Source organism: Vulpes vulpes, chromosome 1 (assembly GCF_048418805.1).
Source record: "Vulpes vulpes isolate BD-2025 chromosome 1, VulVul3, whole genome shotgun sequence".
In the NCBI taxonomy this organism is placed as follows: domain Eukaryota; kingdom Metazoa; phylum Chordata; class Mammalia; order Carnivora; family Canidae; genus Vulpes; species Vulpes vulpes.
The window spans coordinates 24,656,236-24,674,637 of NC_132780.1; the positions used below are offsets into that span (position 1 = coordinate 24,656,236).

General features: G+C 53.3%; 1 protein-coding gene across 1 annotated transcript in view; it reads left to right on the plus strand.

Annotated features, from left to right (window-relative positions):
• FAM120A (family with sequence similarity 120 member A) overlaps positions 1-18,402 on the plus strand; it is an 87,860-nt gene that overhangs the window by 55,758 nt on the left and 13,700 nt on the right. Inside the window, exons 10-12 of the mRNA XM_025984392.2 lie at positions 728-902; positions 8,233-8,482; positions 14,278-14,392. Of these exons, the coding sequence (XP_025840177.1) occupies positions 728-902; positions 8,233-8,482; positions 14,278-14,392 (540 nt within the window). The remainder of the gene's footprint in view (positions 1-727; positions 903-8,232; positions 8,483-14,277; positions 14,393-18,402) is intronic.

Below are 18,402 nucleotides of genomic sequence, written 5' to 3' on the forward strand. Positions count from 1 at the left end.
TGAAATGTAGTTGGATGCCATAGAATGTCCGAGATGGGGCCATCTTAGGTGCAGATGCACAGCACCTCGCCTCGTGCCATGTTGGCTGCAGGGCGTGAGCAGATCGGGCCTTCCTTTGAGGGCTGCCTCTGCAGTTGTGCATGCCCCTCATTCAGGAGGCACGCCTCCCGAGGGCCCGCGGGGCCAAAGCGGAGGCCTGGCACCTGCCGACCCCTGCAGAGGGAGGGATGCCGCATGGTGTGCTCTCTGGGAGACCATGTTCGCACGTGGTAATGACTTATGGAACAGCTTGGTAAAGACATTTTGACCATTTTATTTTCAGGATACTCATTTCTTGGATTTCATGTAGGTCATTAAAAATTATGAATTTCATTACATATGACCATCTTGACTCATAAGTAAAATTTGCAAGTTCTCAGCATTTTCTATTCTATTTGTTATCTGTTGCTTGAAAGATTTCGGGGTCGCCTATGTGGTTTCCTTATGCTCTGGGTTCCAGATTAAAGATGAAACCATGTAGATTTTATTTTGACTCTTTGAGCATACATTTTGACAACCCGCTAAATGAACTCTCCCTGACACCCCACTGCACTCAGGTGGTTTAGCAATTGATTTGGAATAGAATTGCAATGTCGTTAACTGGAGATAATGCAGTATATTTCTGTGAGTTTGTTGTAAATTCAACATGAAAAATGTGCAATATTATTCTGCTTTCTTCCATGCAAAGGGTGAAATCAAAATTGCTGTTTCTATTGAAGATGAAGCCAGCAAAGACCTGCCTCCCGCCGCCCTGCTCTATAGGCCAGTTCGCCAGTATGTTTACGGAGTGCTGTTTAGCTTGGCAGAAAGCAGAAAGAAAACTGAGAGACTTGCTTTTAGAAAGAACAGACTTCCACCAGAATGTATGTACTGTGAAATCCATTGTTTGTTTTCCTCAGTACCTCGTAACCTCTTGTGCATTTTCCAAAGCCTTAGAGGATCGTGACTAAGTCTGCCCTGAGTGTCCCCACATGAGACGGTGGGCTTCATGGGGCCCTGAGGACAGGAGGGCCAGCCACGGGCTGTTTTCCTTAGTAACATTCCAGTCATATCGTGTATTTGGTAAAACATGTACACTTTACACTGGAGGTTGATCTGGAAATGGCCCACAGGCTCTCCCTGTGTCAAGCGCATCCCAGGCAGGGCGACAGCTGTGTCTGCTCCAGTGTCCATGAGCGGGTCTGCGCCGCAGAGTCTGTGTTCCCGGGGAGGCCCTCGCTGTGCACAGCCCGCAGCAGACAGAGCCCTGGGCACCATCCCCCTCGAGGACTCCAGGTGATAGACCCTGGGGTGGAGGGGAAACGGAAAGAGAGAAGGTGCTGCCGTTGGACATGTGGCAGAGGCGGAGGTCAGAGCATGCAGTTTCCATCTTCCAACGAGCAAGTGTAATATTTGGGGTGAATTTGTCTTGCTGTCTTAGGTCACTTTATCTACTAACATAAGAAATGTAAAAGTCGTCGTATATTTATTAGGAGACACAGAAAATTTTCCTAAGACCCAGACTCCAGAATCAGAATCTCCTGAGCCGTGGATAGTGTAGGTTGGTAGATGGTCCCCTCCTTCGGGACTACAGGGCCAAGGCATGGTGCACAGCCGGTCGTTTTGGCAGGGGGGTGTGGGGAGGCTGCCGCTTAGTTGTGCTCGGGGACGCACGGGACAGTGGGTCTAACCTTTGGATTCTGAACACCTGTTCTGTAGGTTCTGAGGTTTTCTGTGTCTGGTTACTCTGCCAAAATGTGGTTCACTGAGCCTTAAAATGAAGCACCTGTCGGTGTTGTTACTTGAGCTCTGTAGCTACCTGTCGCTGATGCGTCTGCCACCACTACCAGGGCTGGGGCCCTACGGGAAACTGTGCTATCAGGGGACCTGGAAGGCCAGGGTGTTCCTGGTGGACACGGGGTCAGCCAGCCTGAGCCTTGTACCCCAGCCTCCCGCTGCTCCCCAGCAGCCCTAACTGTCCTGGGGCTGTAGCCTAGACTGCTGGGTGCTGCGGAGCCCTGGACAGCCCACTTCCTGCCGTGTCCATGGCTCCCGAGCACCATTTTGGCTTTTGGAGTAAAAGCTGTTCTTTTTCTCATTTGGTTATATTTTAGAAACAGTTATCTTTACTTAGCACGCTCCCAGGAATTCTCAGTGATTGCAGCCTGGGACCTTGGACAGGCTCCGAGGTGGGGCTGCTGTGCTCTGTTCACGCCCTCCCATCGAGGCCAGGGGAGCTGCGGGTGCGGGGACTGGCGAGTTGGTTCCTGCCCTGCTGCATCCTGGACCTGGGGCCCTGGACCTGGGCTGCGCAGGCGTCCCGCTGCCCCAAGAGTGGCTGTGGGGGAAGTGGGCAGCAGAGGACAGAGTGCACGGTGGTGCAGGGCCCGGTGTGTACGTCCACCATGCAGGGGGCGCTGTTCCTGATGAGAGATGGGGGGACAGTACGGTGAAGAAAGAGCCATGGTACAGACAGCTCTGTGAGGTCTAAAGCCCTTGTGCAGGGGATGTGTGGACTGGCTGAGGTTTGTTTTTTTTAAAGATTTATTTGTCTTGGGGGAAAGCACAGGGAGGAGGGGCACAAAGAGAGAGAGACTCTGAGCAGACTGCACTGAGCACAGGGAGCTGATGCTGAAACCTTAATTGAATGTGCCCCTGGGCGCCCCGGCTGGGTTTCTGGGCCAGGTCGGTGCACCAGTCTTTCTGTTCAGGTAACAAAAGCAAGTGGGTTCTGATGTCTCTGGGAGCCACTGAAAGCTGGGTCGGGGTGGAATGTGCTGTTCAGGAAGGTGGCTGGGTGGGGACAGCGACAAGAGCGGAAACAGCCCCGGGGTGGCTGTGGAACCTCGAGAAGTGTGCACTTCGTGTGTGTTCTGGAGAACCGTAAGCCTCCGGGGGCGAGATGTGCCCATTTCCCTACTGCGTTTACAGGTCAAGAGGCCTTCGTTAGCTCTGAAATGAGTGGCATTAGAACTCAGGTCTGTTTGGTCTTCAGGTCTTTTTGGTCTTTTTGGGGACCTGATAAACCTGAATTTGTTTCATGCATTGTGTTAACAAGGGGATACCACCTCTGGAAGGGTTCTTAGCTCAGTAACGTCCTACTGCTCACAGATTATCCCCCTACCTGGAGGGCTGGCTCTCCGCAGGGAAGACTTCTGTCCTTGGGCAGCTTCCTGAAGGCCAGCCTGGAGCGAGAGAGGAACATGGTGCCACTCCTCTCACACTTCCTGTTAGCGGTGCGTCATAATTGCCCCGAGGCCCGCTCCCTGAGGCCTGCCCTGACATCCCAGCTGATGCTCAACCCTGACGTGGTGACGCCCCTACTGTGGGTTTCCCTGTCTGAGATGTGTGGTGATTGCGCACTTTGGTGTTCTTAGGGAGGAAGCAAGCCCTCGAGGCTCTGGGAGCACGGAGCATGGGGATGCCAGTTGTGCTGGAAGCTGCTGCTTGGGAGTCCCGGGCTGTAAGGTTTGAAAGTTGAGTGCTGAAACCTGGCTTTAGGTGTGGCCACTCTGTGGGAGATTCCTAAAGCACCAACTCAGATGCCCACTGGCCCCGCCGTGCACTCCGTGGGTCCAGGTGAGCCCGCCTTTGGCAGCAGGTGAGGAGGCTCCGGGTGGAGCACGGCATCAGCCGGCTGTGTGTACAGACGCAAGTTCAGGGAGCTCACTGGGACAGCCGGGGCGTCCCTACGAGGGCCTTGTCGTCAGAACCAGTCAGGGGCACGTCAAAAGCCAAAGGGTTGTTTAAAAATGCTGAACTCTTGCCACATGTAAGGAAATGTAGTCTCTTTTTTTTTTAAAGCAGACTCCGTGTCCAGCGTCGAGCCCATTGCGACCCTGAGATCCTGACCTGAGCTGGTGAAGGGGATCGAGTCAGACGCTGAACTGACCAAGCCCCCAGGCGTCCCGGAGATGTGGGCTCTGCATCAAGGCGCAGGATAAAGCGTTTCATTATCTATAATGCGAGGTCTAGCGCTCTAGTGACTTAGCACGGTTTTGTTTTTAGTCATTAGGTGGCGACAGGGATATCCACCCTCAGATGCTTATAAATTCTGGCCTGTGGAAGTCAGACCGAGTGACACACGTCTTGTTTCCTGTGTCCACCCCTGGGTTTCACTGTTTCGCTGTTAGGAAATTCATCAGAGGCTCGTTGACTAGGAGAGGGAGCTGCTTGGGGCTGAGGCAGTGGGGCTGCGGCCCCTTCCCAGCGTCCTGCAGACCCTGCAGGAGTCTTTGCCCGGGGCGGGGGGAGGGAGGGTGCCTGCGTGGCTGCTGGCACTCGACTGGGGCCTGGGGACAGGAACGCCCACCTGCTGGTGGCTTGGTAAGGACAGGCCATCCCTCACCCTGCCAGGAGGTCAGGGGAGGGAGGATGGAAGGGGGCCTGGTTCCCAGAGGACTGCAGGGTCACGGGACTCCTCAGTCACAGTACAAGAGGGAGAAATCCAGGAAGCAAAGCTGAGTGACGTGCACATGTTCAAATTACTGTCCCCTTAGGAAAACTGGCCTCTGTTTCTTCAACAAGACTCCTCAGGACCCCAAGAGAAAGTAGGAAACAGGCTTATAGAACGTGAAGGGGATGTAAGGTGAGGGGGGTTTAAGGTGAGGGGGACGTGGGGACGTAAGGTGAGGGGGACATAAGGTGGGGGGGCATGAGGTGAGGGTACGTAAGGTGGGGGGACGTAAGGACATAAGGTGGGGGAGCATGAGGTGAGGGGGGCGTGTGGTGTGAGGGATGTGGGGACATAGGGGTGCAGGGTGAAGGGAGCGGGGTGAGGGGGACATAAGGTCAAGGGGGTGTGGAATTGGGACTGTGAGGTGAGGGGGACATAAGGACATAATGGGTGTGAGGTGAGGGGGGATGTAAGGTCAAGGATATATAAGGGTGTAAGGTGAGGGGAGCGTGTGGTGAGGGGGACGGGACGTAGGGGTGTAGGGTGAGGGGGGTGCGGGGTGAGGAGGACTTAAGGGATATGAGGTGAGGGGGTGTGGGGTGAGGAGCATGAGGTGAGGGGGACACAGAGTGGGGGAGATGTGGGGTGTGGACACAGCAGATGAAAGTGTGCACATTGTAGCTCTTCAGGCAGAGCTGGGGAGTGTGCGCTTGTTCTGGTCCCGTGTGCTTTAGGGTCTCACCTGTGCTTAGTCCTGGGCCTCGCTGGTCACACAAGAGAGCAACTATCTACCCTGAGGTTGGCAGGCATAGCGGTCGTCCACCCTGCATGCAGGCCACAGCCCGGCAGGCCGTGGTCGTGGGAGCGGCCTATCTCCCATCTTCTCCCGCAGCCATACCCATGAGCCATCACACCCCCTTGCACACTCAGTCCTCTGCAGGCCCACCTCGTGCTCACAAGTGTTCCTCATGTGGGCCAGCTCCCAGCCACCGCCAGGTGGTTGAAAATAGCTTAGAAAACCAAACATCGTCGTTACTTCTGGCCTGGGAGGATCCCCGTCGGCGTTATGATGGATTGGCAAGGTCGCTGGCTCCCCGTGTCCTTTGCGCCACCAAAGACGACGATTCCTGTCTGAGGGAAAGGCTGGTTTGTCAGCTGCAGTCTGAGTGTACACGTCATAGGTCCTGGCTTGCACTTAGTGTAAAGAAGGTGTGTCCCCAGCAAGGTCTCAGGTGGTGCCGGAACCCACAGCAGGAGCTGTTTTTGCTGATGTCAGTGTCCCTTTAGCGCAAGGGAAGGAAGACAGTGTCCCGTCCAGTGTTTTCGGGTCTGCCCGAATGGGTGAATTTCTCTGTGAGGGGAAAGGCCTCGGTGAATGTTGGCTGATGGTGGTTCGGCTGGGTCCCTGGAGCCCTGGGCCCGAGGTCATGTTTCACCTTGTGGGCCGTTGTGGCCACACTCCTGTACCCCTGCTCTTGTCTGAGTGCCAGACGTGTGTGCCCAGGGGTGATGCTCCAGCTTCCCTGCTGGGAGCCCATGTGACTTGCTGGTCACTCCTCTGTTTCTGCTTGTCCCTGTGAGTGGGGTCACCAGGGCTGCCGCATGTCACTCTGGAAACTGACCCTCGAGGCTTCTAGGCGTTAACTGTGGTTGACCTCACGTGCTCGTGGCCGCGTCACGGGTGGGAGGCATCTGTGCTCCTCGAGGTTGTGGTACTGACTGCTTGACCCCTTGCTGTGGCGCCTGCTCCCAGTGCTGGGCCTCAGGGGTCAAGGACACCGTCTGTCTGCATAGTGCAGGGGTTGGGCCCCAGCCTCCACAGCTTCCGCTCTGCCCACCCTCTCCTGGTCCATAGGGGGTGCTCAGTCAATACCTGGGAGGCAACGGGCCACAGGCTCCCCACCAGTAAGTTGTGATGCATGGAGTGAGTTCCGGGAGCAGCTTTGCTGTAGGACAGACTTCTGTGTCTTGCATATGTGGTGGGAGGACATGGAGAGCCTGGGGAGCTAACCCTATAACCAGAGGTAAAGCCTCACTGGTGCCTTTGAGTTTTGCCACCAGAATGAATGTTACCAAATAGATTTGAGTGTCTTTGTGCTTTTTTGGTGTGGAACTGAACTTAGTGGGTTAACTGGTAGACACCCAGCCTGTTGGTTAAAGGCTTGTTCTGTGACCAACCTTGGCCCATGTATTAGGGGCTGACGACTGCCAGCCTGCAATACGAGTTGGGCAGAGGGGGTTGTGGGAGTGACGGCCACCCTGTGTGTGTGCCTTGTGTGCCAGGGCTTGGCAGGCGTGCAGCTGGATTGTGAGTCCAAGGACGGGACCCATGTGGGTGCGTGACTGGCTCTCAGAATGCAGATGAACACAAAGGTTCATGTACTGCTATATGCTCTACTCGTGTGTATCTCTGCACTCTGGACTTTAAGCATTTTATGTGTTCTAGATGTTTCTTTAATACTTAGATGCTAAGATACTCAAATGGGAATGGAAGAGATTTTCCCAGTGACTAAAGTGTAGCTGTTCTGTCAGAGGATGTTGGGGCGCTATCTTGACCTGCAGTCTGCTCCTGGGGGCAGGGGTTCCAGGCCCCCTTGGCAGCACACCTTTCCCTGCCCCATGTGAGGCTGTCCTGTGGCTGATGCCCTGTGTGTCTGGGTGTCTGGCTGCCCACCTTCTTCCGGACCCTGTGCAGGCAGGATGGGGAGAGCTCACTCCACCAGAGTTTGGGCCTTGAGTCTCCCCCGTCTGCCTTGGGTGCTGCACCAGGGGAAGTGAGCCCATCCTGGGTGCTGTTGTTTGGATGGGTGGCCCCGTGGAAGGTGGCGGTGGGGTCCCAATGCCATCACGGTTCTGGGTGGGTCATGAGGGCTGCTCGCTGGGTCCTGGGCTCAGGCATGCTCTTGTTGCCTAGGAAATGCACAGCCAGAGCCCTGCACCTGCTGGTACCCTCAGCGCAGTGAGGAGACCTTGGGTCGAGCTCCCTGTGGCGTGCCGTGCCATTGCTGTATCGCCTGCCACGCTTTTCCTTTGCTGTATTCAAAATTATATGGGAAAAAGTGCTTGTTTGTGCTTTAAGAATTAATGGACTCCAGTAATGGTTGGACAGTGACGGGTAAGAGGCCGTTTTGCTAGAGCTTGCCTCCTTGGAGGTAAAATGGGGAGTTTTATGCTTTGTCTTCAGTCTTCCTGAGTAGAATTACCATGTGCTGACATCACCTGGGATTTTAAAACACGGACTATTTATTGCCTGTTTGCTGCCTTTCTGGGCTCTTGGGGTCTCACTGCAGGGAGCTTGTTCTTACCAATCTTTAAAAACACAGTTTAACAGGTGTGTCTGTTAAAGGGGACTCTCAACAAAGTGGCACCAAGTGTAGATTACTTTTTGGATCTGATTAGTCAAAGTGTCTGTCTGTAGAAAAAGATTAGATATCTAAATTGGATTTCCTTTAGATTTCTGTGATAGTCATGTACTTCTGTAAATTTTACTAGTTGTTACTATTAAAACTTAACAGACTTAATAAATGTTTTCTGACATCTTTGATTTATACATATGAGTTATATGGGGAAGTGAAACCGTAGATTGAGGAAGAACTTATTGGTGGCCTGAATGGAAATCTGATTGAGCCACCACAGTGCACAGGGGACACGACGTTCTAGACCTGAGGACTGGTGGCCGGTGGCTTGCTGATGAGAGAATGCATTGCTGTGTGAGCGGTGGCATCCTCAGGCTGTGCTTATTGGAGGGTTGGATTTGTTTTGGCTTCCGGTGGCTGAGCTGGGCACAAATGGGTCTCCTCTGCTTTTCCCTCCTCCAGTTCCACCTGTCATCATTAAAGAGTGGGCAGCCTACAAAGGGAAATCTCCACAGACACCGGAGCTGGTGGAAGCCCTGGCCTTCAGGGAGTGGACGTGCCCCAACCTGAAGCGGCTGTGGCTGGGCAAGGCCGTGGAGGACAAGAATCGCAGGATGAGGGCCTTCCTGGCCTGCATGAGGTCGGACACACCAGCCATGCTCAACCCAGCCAGCGTGCCCACCCACCTGACGGTGCTGTGCTGCGTCCTACGGTAGGTGCGGCCTCCCACGTGACCACACGGCTGTGCCTGAGGGTGCCTGTGGTCGTGGGCCACTGTGCTCATCCATGTTCATGTCTAAGATGGAACACAGTGTGGATTGGAGTGCATCCTACGTGGTGTGTTTGATAGAAATGTCATGATCTTAAACATACTTTATCCTTTAAAAAGTAGGGATTTGGGGGCAGCCCCAGTAGCGCAGTGGTTTAGCGCTGCCTGCAGCCCAGGGTGTGATCCTGGAGACCTGGGATCGAGTCCCATATCGGGCTCCCTGCATGGAGCCTGCTTCTCCCTCTGCCTGTGACTCTGCCTCTCTCTCTCTCTCTCTCTGAATAAATAAAATCTTAAAAAAAAAAAATAGGGATTTTAAAGGCTATACGTGTTTTATTATGTGTCATTTGGAGTTCTTTTGGGAAAATGTATCTGTTTTTTCCTTGCATGCACTTAACCTAGGGTGGACCATGTGGATGCGTGGCTGTTTCATTCCTAGAGTTATAACCTCAGGTGACATTGTTTATTCAGTAGCTCAGATTGTCCCAGCTTCGGCCTCAGGGCCTGTTTGGGAGCTCTCGTGTCCTCTGTCCCCAGCACGTATTGCTTTTTGGCACCACCAGAGGCTGAGGCTCACCCTGGGCCCTCCCCTCTCCTGCCCCTGGACAGGGATTGAGACCAGGTCTGGGCGCTGCGTGCTGCCCTGCCCTCCACTGCCGGGCCCCAGATGCTGGGGGGATACTTGGTGTTGGCAGTAAGGCAAGCTGGCGTGCATACGTGGATTTGGTTCTTTTGTTTTTTGAACCAGTTTCCAACATAGGGAAAAGTTGCAAGTGCAATACAAAGAGACTTTAATTTTTTTTTAATTGGAGTATAATTAACCTATGTTCTGTTAGTATTAGGTGTACAGCCTGCTGACTCAGCAGCCCTGTGCATGATCAGTGCTCCCCACAGACCCTACAGAGAAGAATCGGGGCTGCAGGCGGGGTGCTGGAGGGTGGGCAGGATACAGCCTTTGTAATCAGGGGCAAACAATCCTCAGAATCAGTCTGCATCCTGCCTTACTTCCATCTAGACTTGAGGGTTCATGTCTTGTGTTTGGAGGTTAAGTACTATTGGTTGTTCCACCAGACGCTGGAAGGTGTGCCCCCCCTCCCCACTGCCGTGGTCACACGTGGGCTGTGCACCTGCACCCTGACCATCAGGCCAGGCAGGTGTCCACAGCACTGCTCCGGCGGGGCCTCTTGGTCCCCTTGGCAACGAGTACCTGTTACATGGACTCTCCTTCCCCTTAGACCTACGTGGACTCACAGCTTCTGCCATCTTCTATGGCTGTCACTAACTTGGTGCTCCATTGTCCCTGCTGGGTCGTTCTCTGACACCCTGGCAGCACCTCCCTGCTTCCTAGGGGCAGAGATGGCCCTGCCTCCCAGGCCCTGGACCCTCCCCACGGGACGGCCTCTGAGTGGCATCAGAGCCTGGGACCCGGCCCTGGGTGTCCCTCACCCTTGGCCCTCGGCTCCCCTGTTTCTTCCCCTTGGCTTTAGGCGAGTGTTCATTTCCTCACGTTTTCTTCGTTCACCCCAGGCTTTATGGTTAGTGACTTGTGCAGAAGCCTCTTCTTTGCTGAATTGAGGTTGACTGACTCGAGTGTGTTGAGGATTGGCTCATGGGAGAAGCTAGATCTTTGCTTTAAATTGATTTTTGTTTAGAATCTTCTGGTTTCCTTGAATGGAAAATTCATTTATGGAGCTGTTTTTGTCAATAAAAAAACCTAAAGTAGCCAAACATTAGAGACAAAGGTTTTGGATCCTCTAAGATTTAATTATCAAGAATACATTGGTTGATCATATTTGTCTCTTCCAAATCTAAGTCATCCTGTGGCCTTTACCCCATGGATGGCTATCTGTCCACCAACCTGGAGGCCGGCACCCTCACCTGGTCTCCGTGCTCATCCTCGTGGTGCCTCCTTGGCCATCACCCCAGCATTGCTCAGACGGCCTTTGTAGAGTCTTTCAGATTTCAGGATTGTTTTTAAGAAAGTCTTTATGATTGATTTGTATGTATGTGTGTGGTTATTTGTAGAAAATATACTTGTTTTAGAACTTGGAAAGATTAGTGTGACTGGCCATGTCTCAGGGGGCTGTAGCACCCCTGTGGGAGGCAGGTGGCCTGCTTGGCTATGGAGATGGGCAGATGTAGGAGAGCTGCTCACAGTTTCAGGTCCAGGGAGGTGGAGCTGATTGAGAGGAAGTCCGGGAGCTGTGAGGGACCATGGCTCACATGACAAGCCCCAGGACACCAGGAACCAGACTGGTCCACATCCACAGAGAGAGTGTGTTTGACCTTCTGCATTTGGAGTTGGGCCAAGGCAGGTGGCCAATGCACTGCACCTCCCTTGGGCTCTGGCATGATCTCAGGTGAGGGGGTGGGCTAAGGAGGAGGGGATGGTGTGTGGAGAGGCCAGGAGGGTGGGTTGGGGTCGATGTGTGCCTCTCGAGGCCCTGGGGTCAGGCCTAGGTCCCTGGGAGGGAGGTGATGAGGCCCTGTCGGTGCCCAGGCAGCAGGCTCCACATCTACAGGACCCCGACAGATTCATTGGCATCTGTGGCAGGTGTTTGCGGATGTGGTCCAGCCTTGTTTCCTGGGAATGTGTGGTCCTGCACTCTTGAGGCCCATGGTCTGCAAATCCAAGGAAGGCGGTTGTGCTGCAGACTGAGGGACAAGGATGTGGGACAGGGAGAAGGAGTGCAAGGGTCTGGCTCACTGTGGGGCTGCGGGAGTGCCCCTGCCACCCTTGGCTGTGGTGGCTGTGCCGGGCTGGGGTTTTCTCTCTTTTTCTTTTCCTTTTCTTCCCACTCCCCTCCCCTGCCCCCCTTTGTTTTGCGTGACTTCAGACTTGAACAAATTGTGGGGAGGGATTCAAGGAGTTTGTGGCTATCTTTCATCTTCACCCCCACATGGTCGTGTTTTACGGCCACGGCTTTGTCCTGTTCTGTCCATGTGTCCTGGACCCTTGGGTGCAGGTTGTGGGTGCTACGCCTCTGCTCCTGAGCTCTTGGGTATGTGTTTCTAAAAACAAAGACATCAAAATCAGAAAGCTCCTCCCAGCAAAGCTCCTGCACACATCTCTGACATTTGCTGGTTGTTGCAGGGACGTTCTGGGTCAGCAGCAGATCTCCGCTCCCGCCAGATCTGGCCATTGAGTCTCCCCCAGCCCTGGTGGCCCCTCTCGAGGGGTCCTCTGGGTTGATGTGGGGTGAATGTTGGCCTGTCCGTCTCTAGATCTCCTGCAACCTTGACGAGGCCCCCAGACCCTGGCTCCACTCGTCTGCTGCCGACTAGACGGTTTCTCGATCCGTGTGTGCCGGGGTCTCTTTCCAGTGAGGTTTGTTCCTGCCTTGGAGGCAACTGCCCTGGCCGCACGCTGGTGGTGATCTCCATGTCTCTGTCATTTGTGCTCTGCAGTCGACACGGTGACAGCCCTGGGGGATGGGAGGAGGGCAGCCAGGTCCCTAGAACCATGGTGCAGGGTGGGGTGCAGACTTGAGCTCGGGTTCAGCGTGGGGTGGAGCACAGGTGCAGAGTATGGCGGAAAGCGTCCTTCCTGCAGTACAGCCAGGACAGACAGGCCCTCCTCCCAAAGGGCTCAGGCTCGGAGTGGCAGGCTGGGTTTACACCTGGCAGGACCCAGGTGTAGACAGTTGAGGAGGTGGAGGGCTGAGTCCCCACACAAGATGCAGGCAGTTGGCAGTGTCTCTGATCTTTGCAGGGGTCCTGACCCAGCCCAGCCCCACAGACAGCCACCCACCATCTGCTGGGGGGGGGGGGGTGGAGCAGGCCAGGCCGCTGCTCCTGTCACTTCTACTCAAGACTATAATGCTGTGGGCATGGCCCATGGCTGTGGTTTAGTCTGACCTTGCCATGTGTTCCTCACATCCTTGTGCATGCAGGAGAGAGGTAGATGGTGGTTCTGGGAAACCGTGAATAGAAAACCAAATGGAGCAGATACCAGGCATCCTAACCAAAAACACAGTTCAGTGTCTTTGTTGCCAACAAAAGCAGCCTGTCCCCTAGATGGCTGTTTTCCTCATTCATCATCTTAGAAGGAGCATGTGGGGGGCCTGGAGGAGGCGTCTGTCTCCCAGGCACACAGGTGACTAGTGGCTTGCACACAGGCGCTGTCTACGTGCACATGCTCAAGATGGCAAATCTCGTGTTCTGTGATTTCATCTCCACCTTTAGGGAATGATAGATAAATACAGAGTAGCCAGACTTGCAGGCCGAGGATGTACACTGTGCATGGTGCTTCCCACGGCTGCTGTTGTCAGATGAAGGGGACTGTGCACACCACAGGCTCTCGACGAGCCCAGACTCAGACCAAGGCCGTTGTACCGCAGGTGTGCGGTACCTGCACAGCTGCAGGGGTGCTGCCTTGGTCACTGTGGGCATCAACAGGGCGACCATTTCTGTTAAGTACATCTAGCTTAATCTTCATATCATGGAGATGTCGTCTACCCTTCATTTGCATTGAAATTACTTTTACTTCCTCCTCATACCAGGAACCACGTAATGTTCCTGCAAAATATGTGTCCCCCGTGTTTCAGGGTGGCCCCTCCCCTGGGGTTCCTGGGGCCATGGGGTTTGGTGCAGTGCAGTATGTGCCTGTGTAGACCAGTGCCTGGCACCTAGCAAGCATTTACTGTGTTCTCTTGGGGGTTTCATTGAAAATACCTCTAAATCTGCTGGATGGAACCTCCTCTTTGCGGGTTCTTGCACATTCCCATGGACGAACATTCTTGCACATTCCACACCAACTTGCTCCTGCTCTTGTTGACTTAGATTCTCAGCTCTGGGAGAACTTCTCACAGACGGGACTGGAAGGAGCTTTGTGGGGATGTCAGGGCTGTCTGCTCTTGGAGCTGCCCGCCAGAGGTTACAGGGTTCTGACACCCACGTTATTTTTAGTGATCAGCAGCAACTTGACTGGGTGGTCCTTCTGGTTTGCTGAGTGTGGGGCCGGGGCTGTTGGGCTCTCGGGAGGACTCAGGCTGTTCTGGGTGGTGGCCACACCTTGGCTGGGCTCCCTGTGGCTGTCATGAAGGCTGTGCGTATGGCAAGGTGAGTAAGGGGAAGAGGCAGATACCTGGCAGTTCCCAGGCAGACGGCACAGATGGATGTTTCAGATTTAAAAATCAGTTTTGCCCACGGCTGCTCCCACCAGGGCTGCCCCCGCTGCCCAGGAGGTCTGTGTGTCCGAGGGTTGAGGGCACCGGTTTTGGAGGCCGCAGCGTCAGTTTGGGTCCCTCAGGCCCCTTCCTGCCCTTCCCCCCGTGCTCACCTGCCGCACTGGAGCCTCTTCTGTGCACATGTCTCACGCGACACTCACTGTTCACCAGGAGCTGCGTCTTTCTTATTTGGACCTAGCATCTGCCTCCCAGGTATACATTCTTGAATTGAAATAAATTGTGTGAATTGGTGCCTAAGATGTATTTTCAGGTTTGAATACCTTACCTGAGTGAAGTATCAGAAATCACTGCGCAGCTGATTTGTAGCATGTGTAGGTGTGGGGTGCGACTTTAATCCCTCTGAAAGCAAATACTGTTGAGCCCAGGTGGTGACACACGCATTTGTAGCTGGTGTCTTGCTGGGCACACAGAGACGCTGGGTGAGAGTCCTCGGGGGTTGCCCTATGCGTGTCACCCACGTGTCCTTAGAAACTGGACGGCGGCTTGTGTGTGTGACTGGTGACGGCTCCATCCTGATGCTGACGCCAGACCTTCTCTGTCCACCCGCAGGTATATGGTGCAGTGGCCCGGAGCGCGGATCCTGCGCCGCCAGGAGCTGGACGCCTTCCTGGCTCAGGCGCTGTCCCCCAAACTCTATGAGCCCGACCAGCTGCAGGAGCTCAAGGTAATGGACAAGCCTCATTCTCTGTGTCGGGAAGTGCTGCCTCGGAGTTCTGTGATGGGGTGACCTCACGGGGCCAAGCTGCCCAGAGCGTAGACTAGAAACCCAGCCGCAGACTTGGGAGCCTTCAGGGCAAGAGCGGCATCCTTCCCGGTGACTGAAACAATCAAGTCTCCTTGTGTCCGAGACAGGTTTTCCCTCGTTACCAGGGGGTGTTTTCTCTTGTTTTCACATCAAGCAGTAAACTTGCTTTTGTTTCAGGTGGGGACCCCGAGCCCAGGGGAGGGCTTGGTCTTCAGGATTTTCTCACATCTGGCCAGGATTCTTTTCTCGTTTCGTTCTGTTGTTCCTAATGACCGCATTCATTTTCTCTAAAAAATAGTCTTGGCCCTCCTGAATGTGAACCCCTTTAAAAAACCACTTGAAGCACGGTGCTGCGCCATCATCCCTGTGCCCGTTTTACTTAACATTTAACATCATATTCCTTTTAATTTTTCCTCCCAGTAAGTCTTTTTGTTCTGTAATTGTTTTGGCGATGTTAATTTTCTCCAAGTGGTCCCCTGATTTTTCGGGGTGCTTATCTTTTCAGTGCACTTGGGTTAGTCGCTGTGTGTGCACGGCGGTACTCGCTTTCTGTAAGGTCTGTACTAAACTTTAGAAAGTTTAAGACTTTCCAGAGTTAGCCAAATCAGTGGAGCTGCCTTTTCTTTTTAATGTACAGGGTTTTGTTTTTTTCTTTGAGGTTGTGTTTTTGTTTAGTTTTGTTTTTGTCTTTTTTTTTTTTTCAATATTTGATTTGTAATCAAAGAATCTCTTTTGACAAATCGCCTTCACTTTTAGATCTTTTTGCCATTCTTTACGAAGGCGTTCTTTCCCTGCAGGGGCATTCAAGGCTCACTTTATAGATTTTCAGTATTCCCCGGGGGGCGCCCAGTCAGTGTCTGGTTCCCCTGAATGACTGAGTTAAACCCAGTAATTTGGTGTTGAGCGGCTCTCGACTGTGCGGAGCCCAGGTCACGTGTGGTCGCCGTAGGCTTCTGATGCTTCGACGACACAAGCCCAGTAAGACAACAGAACTCAGAACTCACCCCAAATTGTATTCCAGATCAGGCTTTTCCATTTGTTAGACAGAGATTATTTTCATTTGTAATGTTTTTGAACTTAAGTTTTCGTTCTAGAGTATTTGGCTGGGGTTCCCCAAAAGGCCAGCCTTCCGTGCAGGCCCTCCCTCCGGGCCCCCGACTGGTGGCGCCCTCAGCGCGGTCTAGGTCCCGTCCTGTGCTCAGGGGTGTTGTGAATACTCTGACTAGCGTGTACTGCCATCCCTCTACCTCTACTTCCTGTTTCTCTTATTTAGATTATTACATCAGTATTGACATCCCAGTTCTGAAAATCAGACCGCCAGGTATCAGGTACGCCCGCCGAGCCCTGCTCACCATCAACTTGCTTTTCCGCAGAGTCCATCTTCTCTCCCATACCCTTTTCATTTCGGATCAACACACAGGGTGTAACCTTGGAAAGTCAGCCGCACTCTCAGCTTGCATTTTGATTCTTTTGAGGCCTTAGTGCTTTCATGGTTTTCTCCTGATCCTTCATCTGAAGCCGGGTGTTTCTAGAGCTGTGTTTAGAAAGACCTAGTTTGTGTGTGGTGACCTGCGGCCCGCCCTGTCCCTCCAGCTCTTGCTGGTCTGGAGGCCCACCTTCCCCTGGAGGATGGCCCGTACTGCGGGTGCTTCCTTCACAGCAGCCCAGAACTAGATGGAGGATTCTCTCAGCTGCCAGCTGGAGAACTGATAGGAATAGTCATTGTTTACATGCTACGTAAACCCCTGTGCAGAGCCGAGAGTCCCAACATTCAGGGGTAGAAAAGTACATTTTTAAATTGTTTTTTCATCTAACCATTAGAAATTTTTATACATTGAAAGCAAGGACGATGCTTTTCCATGGAATGCTGTTTCACTGTCTTGGATATAGTCAACTCTTGATTTTGGTAGTTGTCTTGGGGGCCGTTATCCAGTTTGTGGATTGCCCAGACCGTATTTTTCTTCTCCCATTTTTGTCCATTACATGCTTTTTAGAATAAAGAGGAGAGGAAAAGAAAAAGAATTCTGACAGTTTGACCTCTCCTCTCGCTGGCTTTTCTGATGGGAGGTTTGCTGGGGAAAGATGTTGCAGGTGTTACTGTGGGATGACTCTGTCAGAGTGCCACCTGGCCCGCGTGTGCTATCTACCCGCCATGGCTGTGGGCAGGCGTGTGTCCGGCATGGTCCATGCAGACCTGTGACGGGGCTCAGCGGCCCTTGTGTTTCCTGCTGTTTCCAGCACTTCTCCTAGGCTACCCGCATGAAGGGAGAGGCGAAGGTTGGTCAGCACTGGCCCTGTGTTTGGAGATGGGGTGGGGAAGGGTCAGGACCAGTATTTCTATATAGGCTCAGGGTTGGTCCAGTTTCATTCTCCCTCACTCTTGACATCCCTGAAATTGCTTTACATTAACAGTTTCACTCCTTGGTGCAGAATACAAAAGATGGAGAAGGAGCTATAAGACTGTACAGGGCCCCTGTGGCTCTAGAAAGAGTTTGGGTGCGTGCGGGTGAACATGGCCCATTAGGGGTCTACAGCCCAGGAGTGAGCCATGGGGTGGGGCAGCCACTGCCATTGCCCAGGGACGGAGTTCCATATTTGTATTTCTTATAGTCAGAGAATCGTGACACTGTGTCTAGTTGAGGAACTTTTTGGACGCTGCTGATAGTTTTGTCTTCTGGTGGTGAGAGAGTAAGGCTGGTATACGACAATTGCAGCCACTCCTGCAACTAGGGGATCAGACTCCTGTGCCGCTGGTGAGCAGTGTTAGGACCTCGTGCATCCTGTGAGTCCGTGTCCCCGTCCTCCTCTGTGAAGTGGAGTGCTGGGAGCCACGGTGGTGGAGACGAGAATGACATGCATGTGAAGATGTACACAGTGGCCCCAAGGCCTGTGTCATGGGTCCTGGAGGGTTGTAGTCTTGTTTGTATAATGAGCGTGTAGGGAAGAAACATAAAACACTGTATGAAGTAATTTAGAGTATTTTTTGGGTGAGGCAAGATCTACACAGCAGTTGAGATTTTATTTACATGAAACAGCATTTGAGATTTTTTTTCTGTGAGGTTATAATAGTTGTCATTACTGAAGCCAAATGACTCGATCATCATTTTGGAAACCCATCCAGACGGCTCCTTCACAGATGGCGAGTCCGTCTTAAATAAGTAGGTGTGTGTGGGTGAGGCCGACCTGCCCCCGCCTCCCGCCAACTCTCCAGAGAGCGCTGGTCCTGGGCAGGGGGTCTGTGTCCGCAGGTGAGGGTGGCATGGGCACATGGTGGGCTCCCAGCAGCAGCCCTGGCTCCCTGAGCTCTGCTAGGTGGCGAGCAGCAGCCGCGCCACCCCAGCTTCCCTGGCCCACTTGCTGCAAGGCCGTGCTCCCAGCGTCAGCTTTCCAGGAAGAAGCTCCCTCTTTTTGCTTTAAGACTCTCGGAGGAGAAGGGACTTTTCACTTCGAGTGAATTCTTCCTCCATTTTGATCCTCTCCCCACTTTCTGCTCGTAAATATAAAAACGCATGTGGTCCCATCCCCTAGTCCCCCCTGCCCTCAGTGGAGCATGGTGTCCCTCCTGGCGGGGCTGAGGGCTCCTGAGGAGCAAGGGCCGGAGCCAGGGCTGGTGGGGCTGGGCCGCGGGCATGGACAGGCTTCTCCGGGTTTAGAAAGTTCTGAAGTATGTTGACCGAAAATCCAAAACGCAGAGGTTGGGAAGCAGTATTAGCTGGTTGTGGAGATGTGGGCACTGAGCACAAACAGCAGGTAATCATAAGTTCATCAGCATTTGGTGTGGGAATTTTTTCTTTTTAATGGAGAGCCAGTGCACCTGCTGCACTTAGGCATCGCTTAGGTTGGTGCCCATAAAGACTGCATTCTCGAGACACTGTCGCCTGAGGAAGGGTGCAGGCAGGCTGGGGAGACTCGGTTCTGGATAATCCACA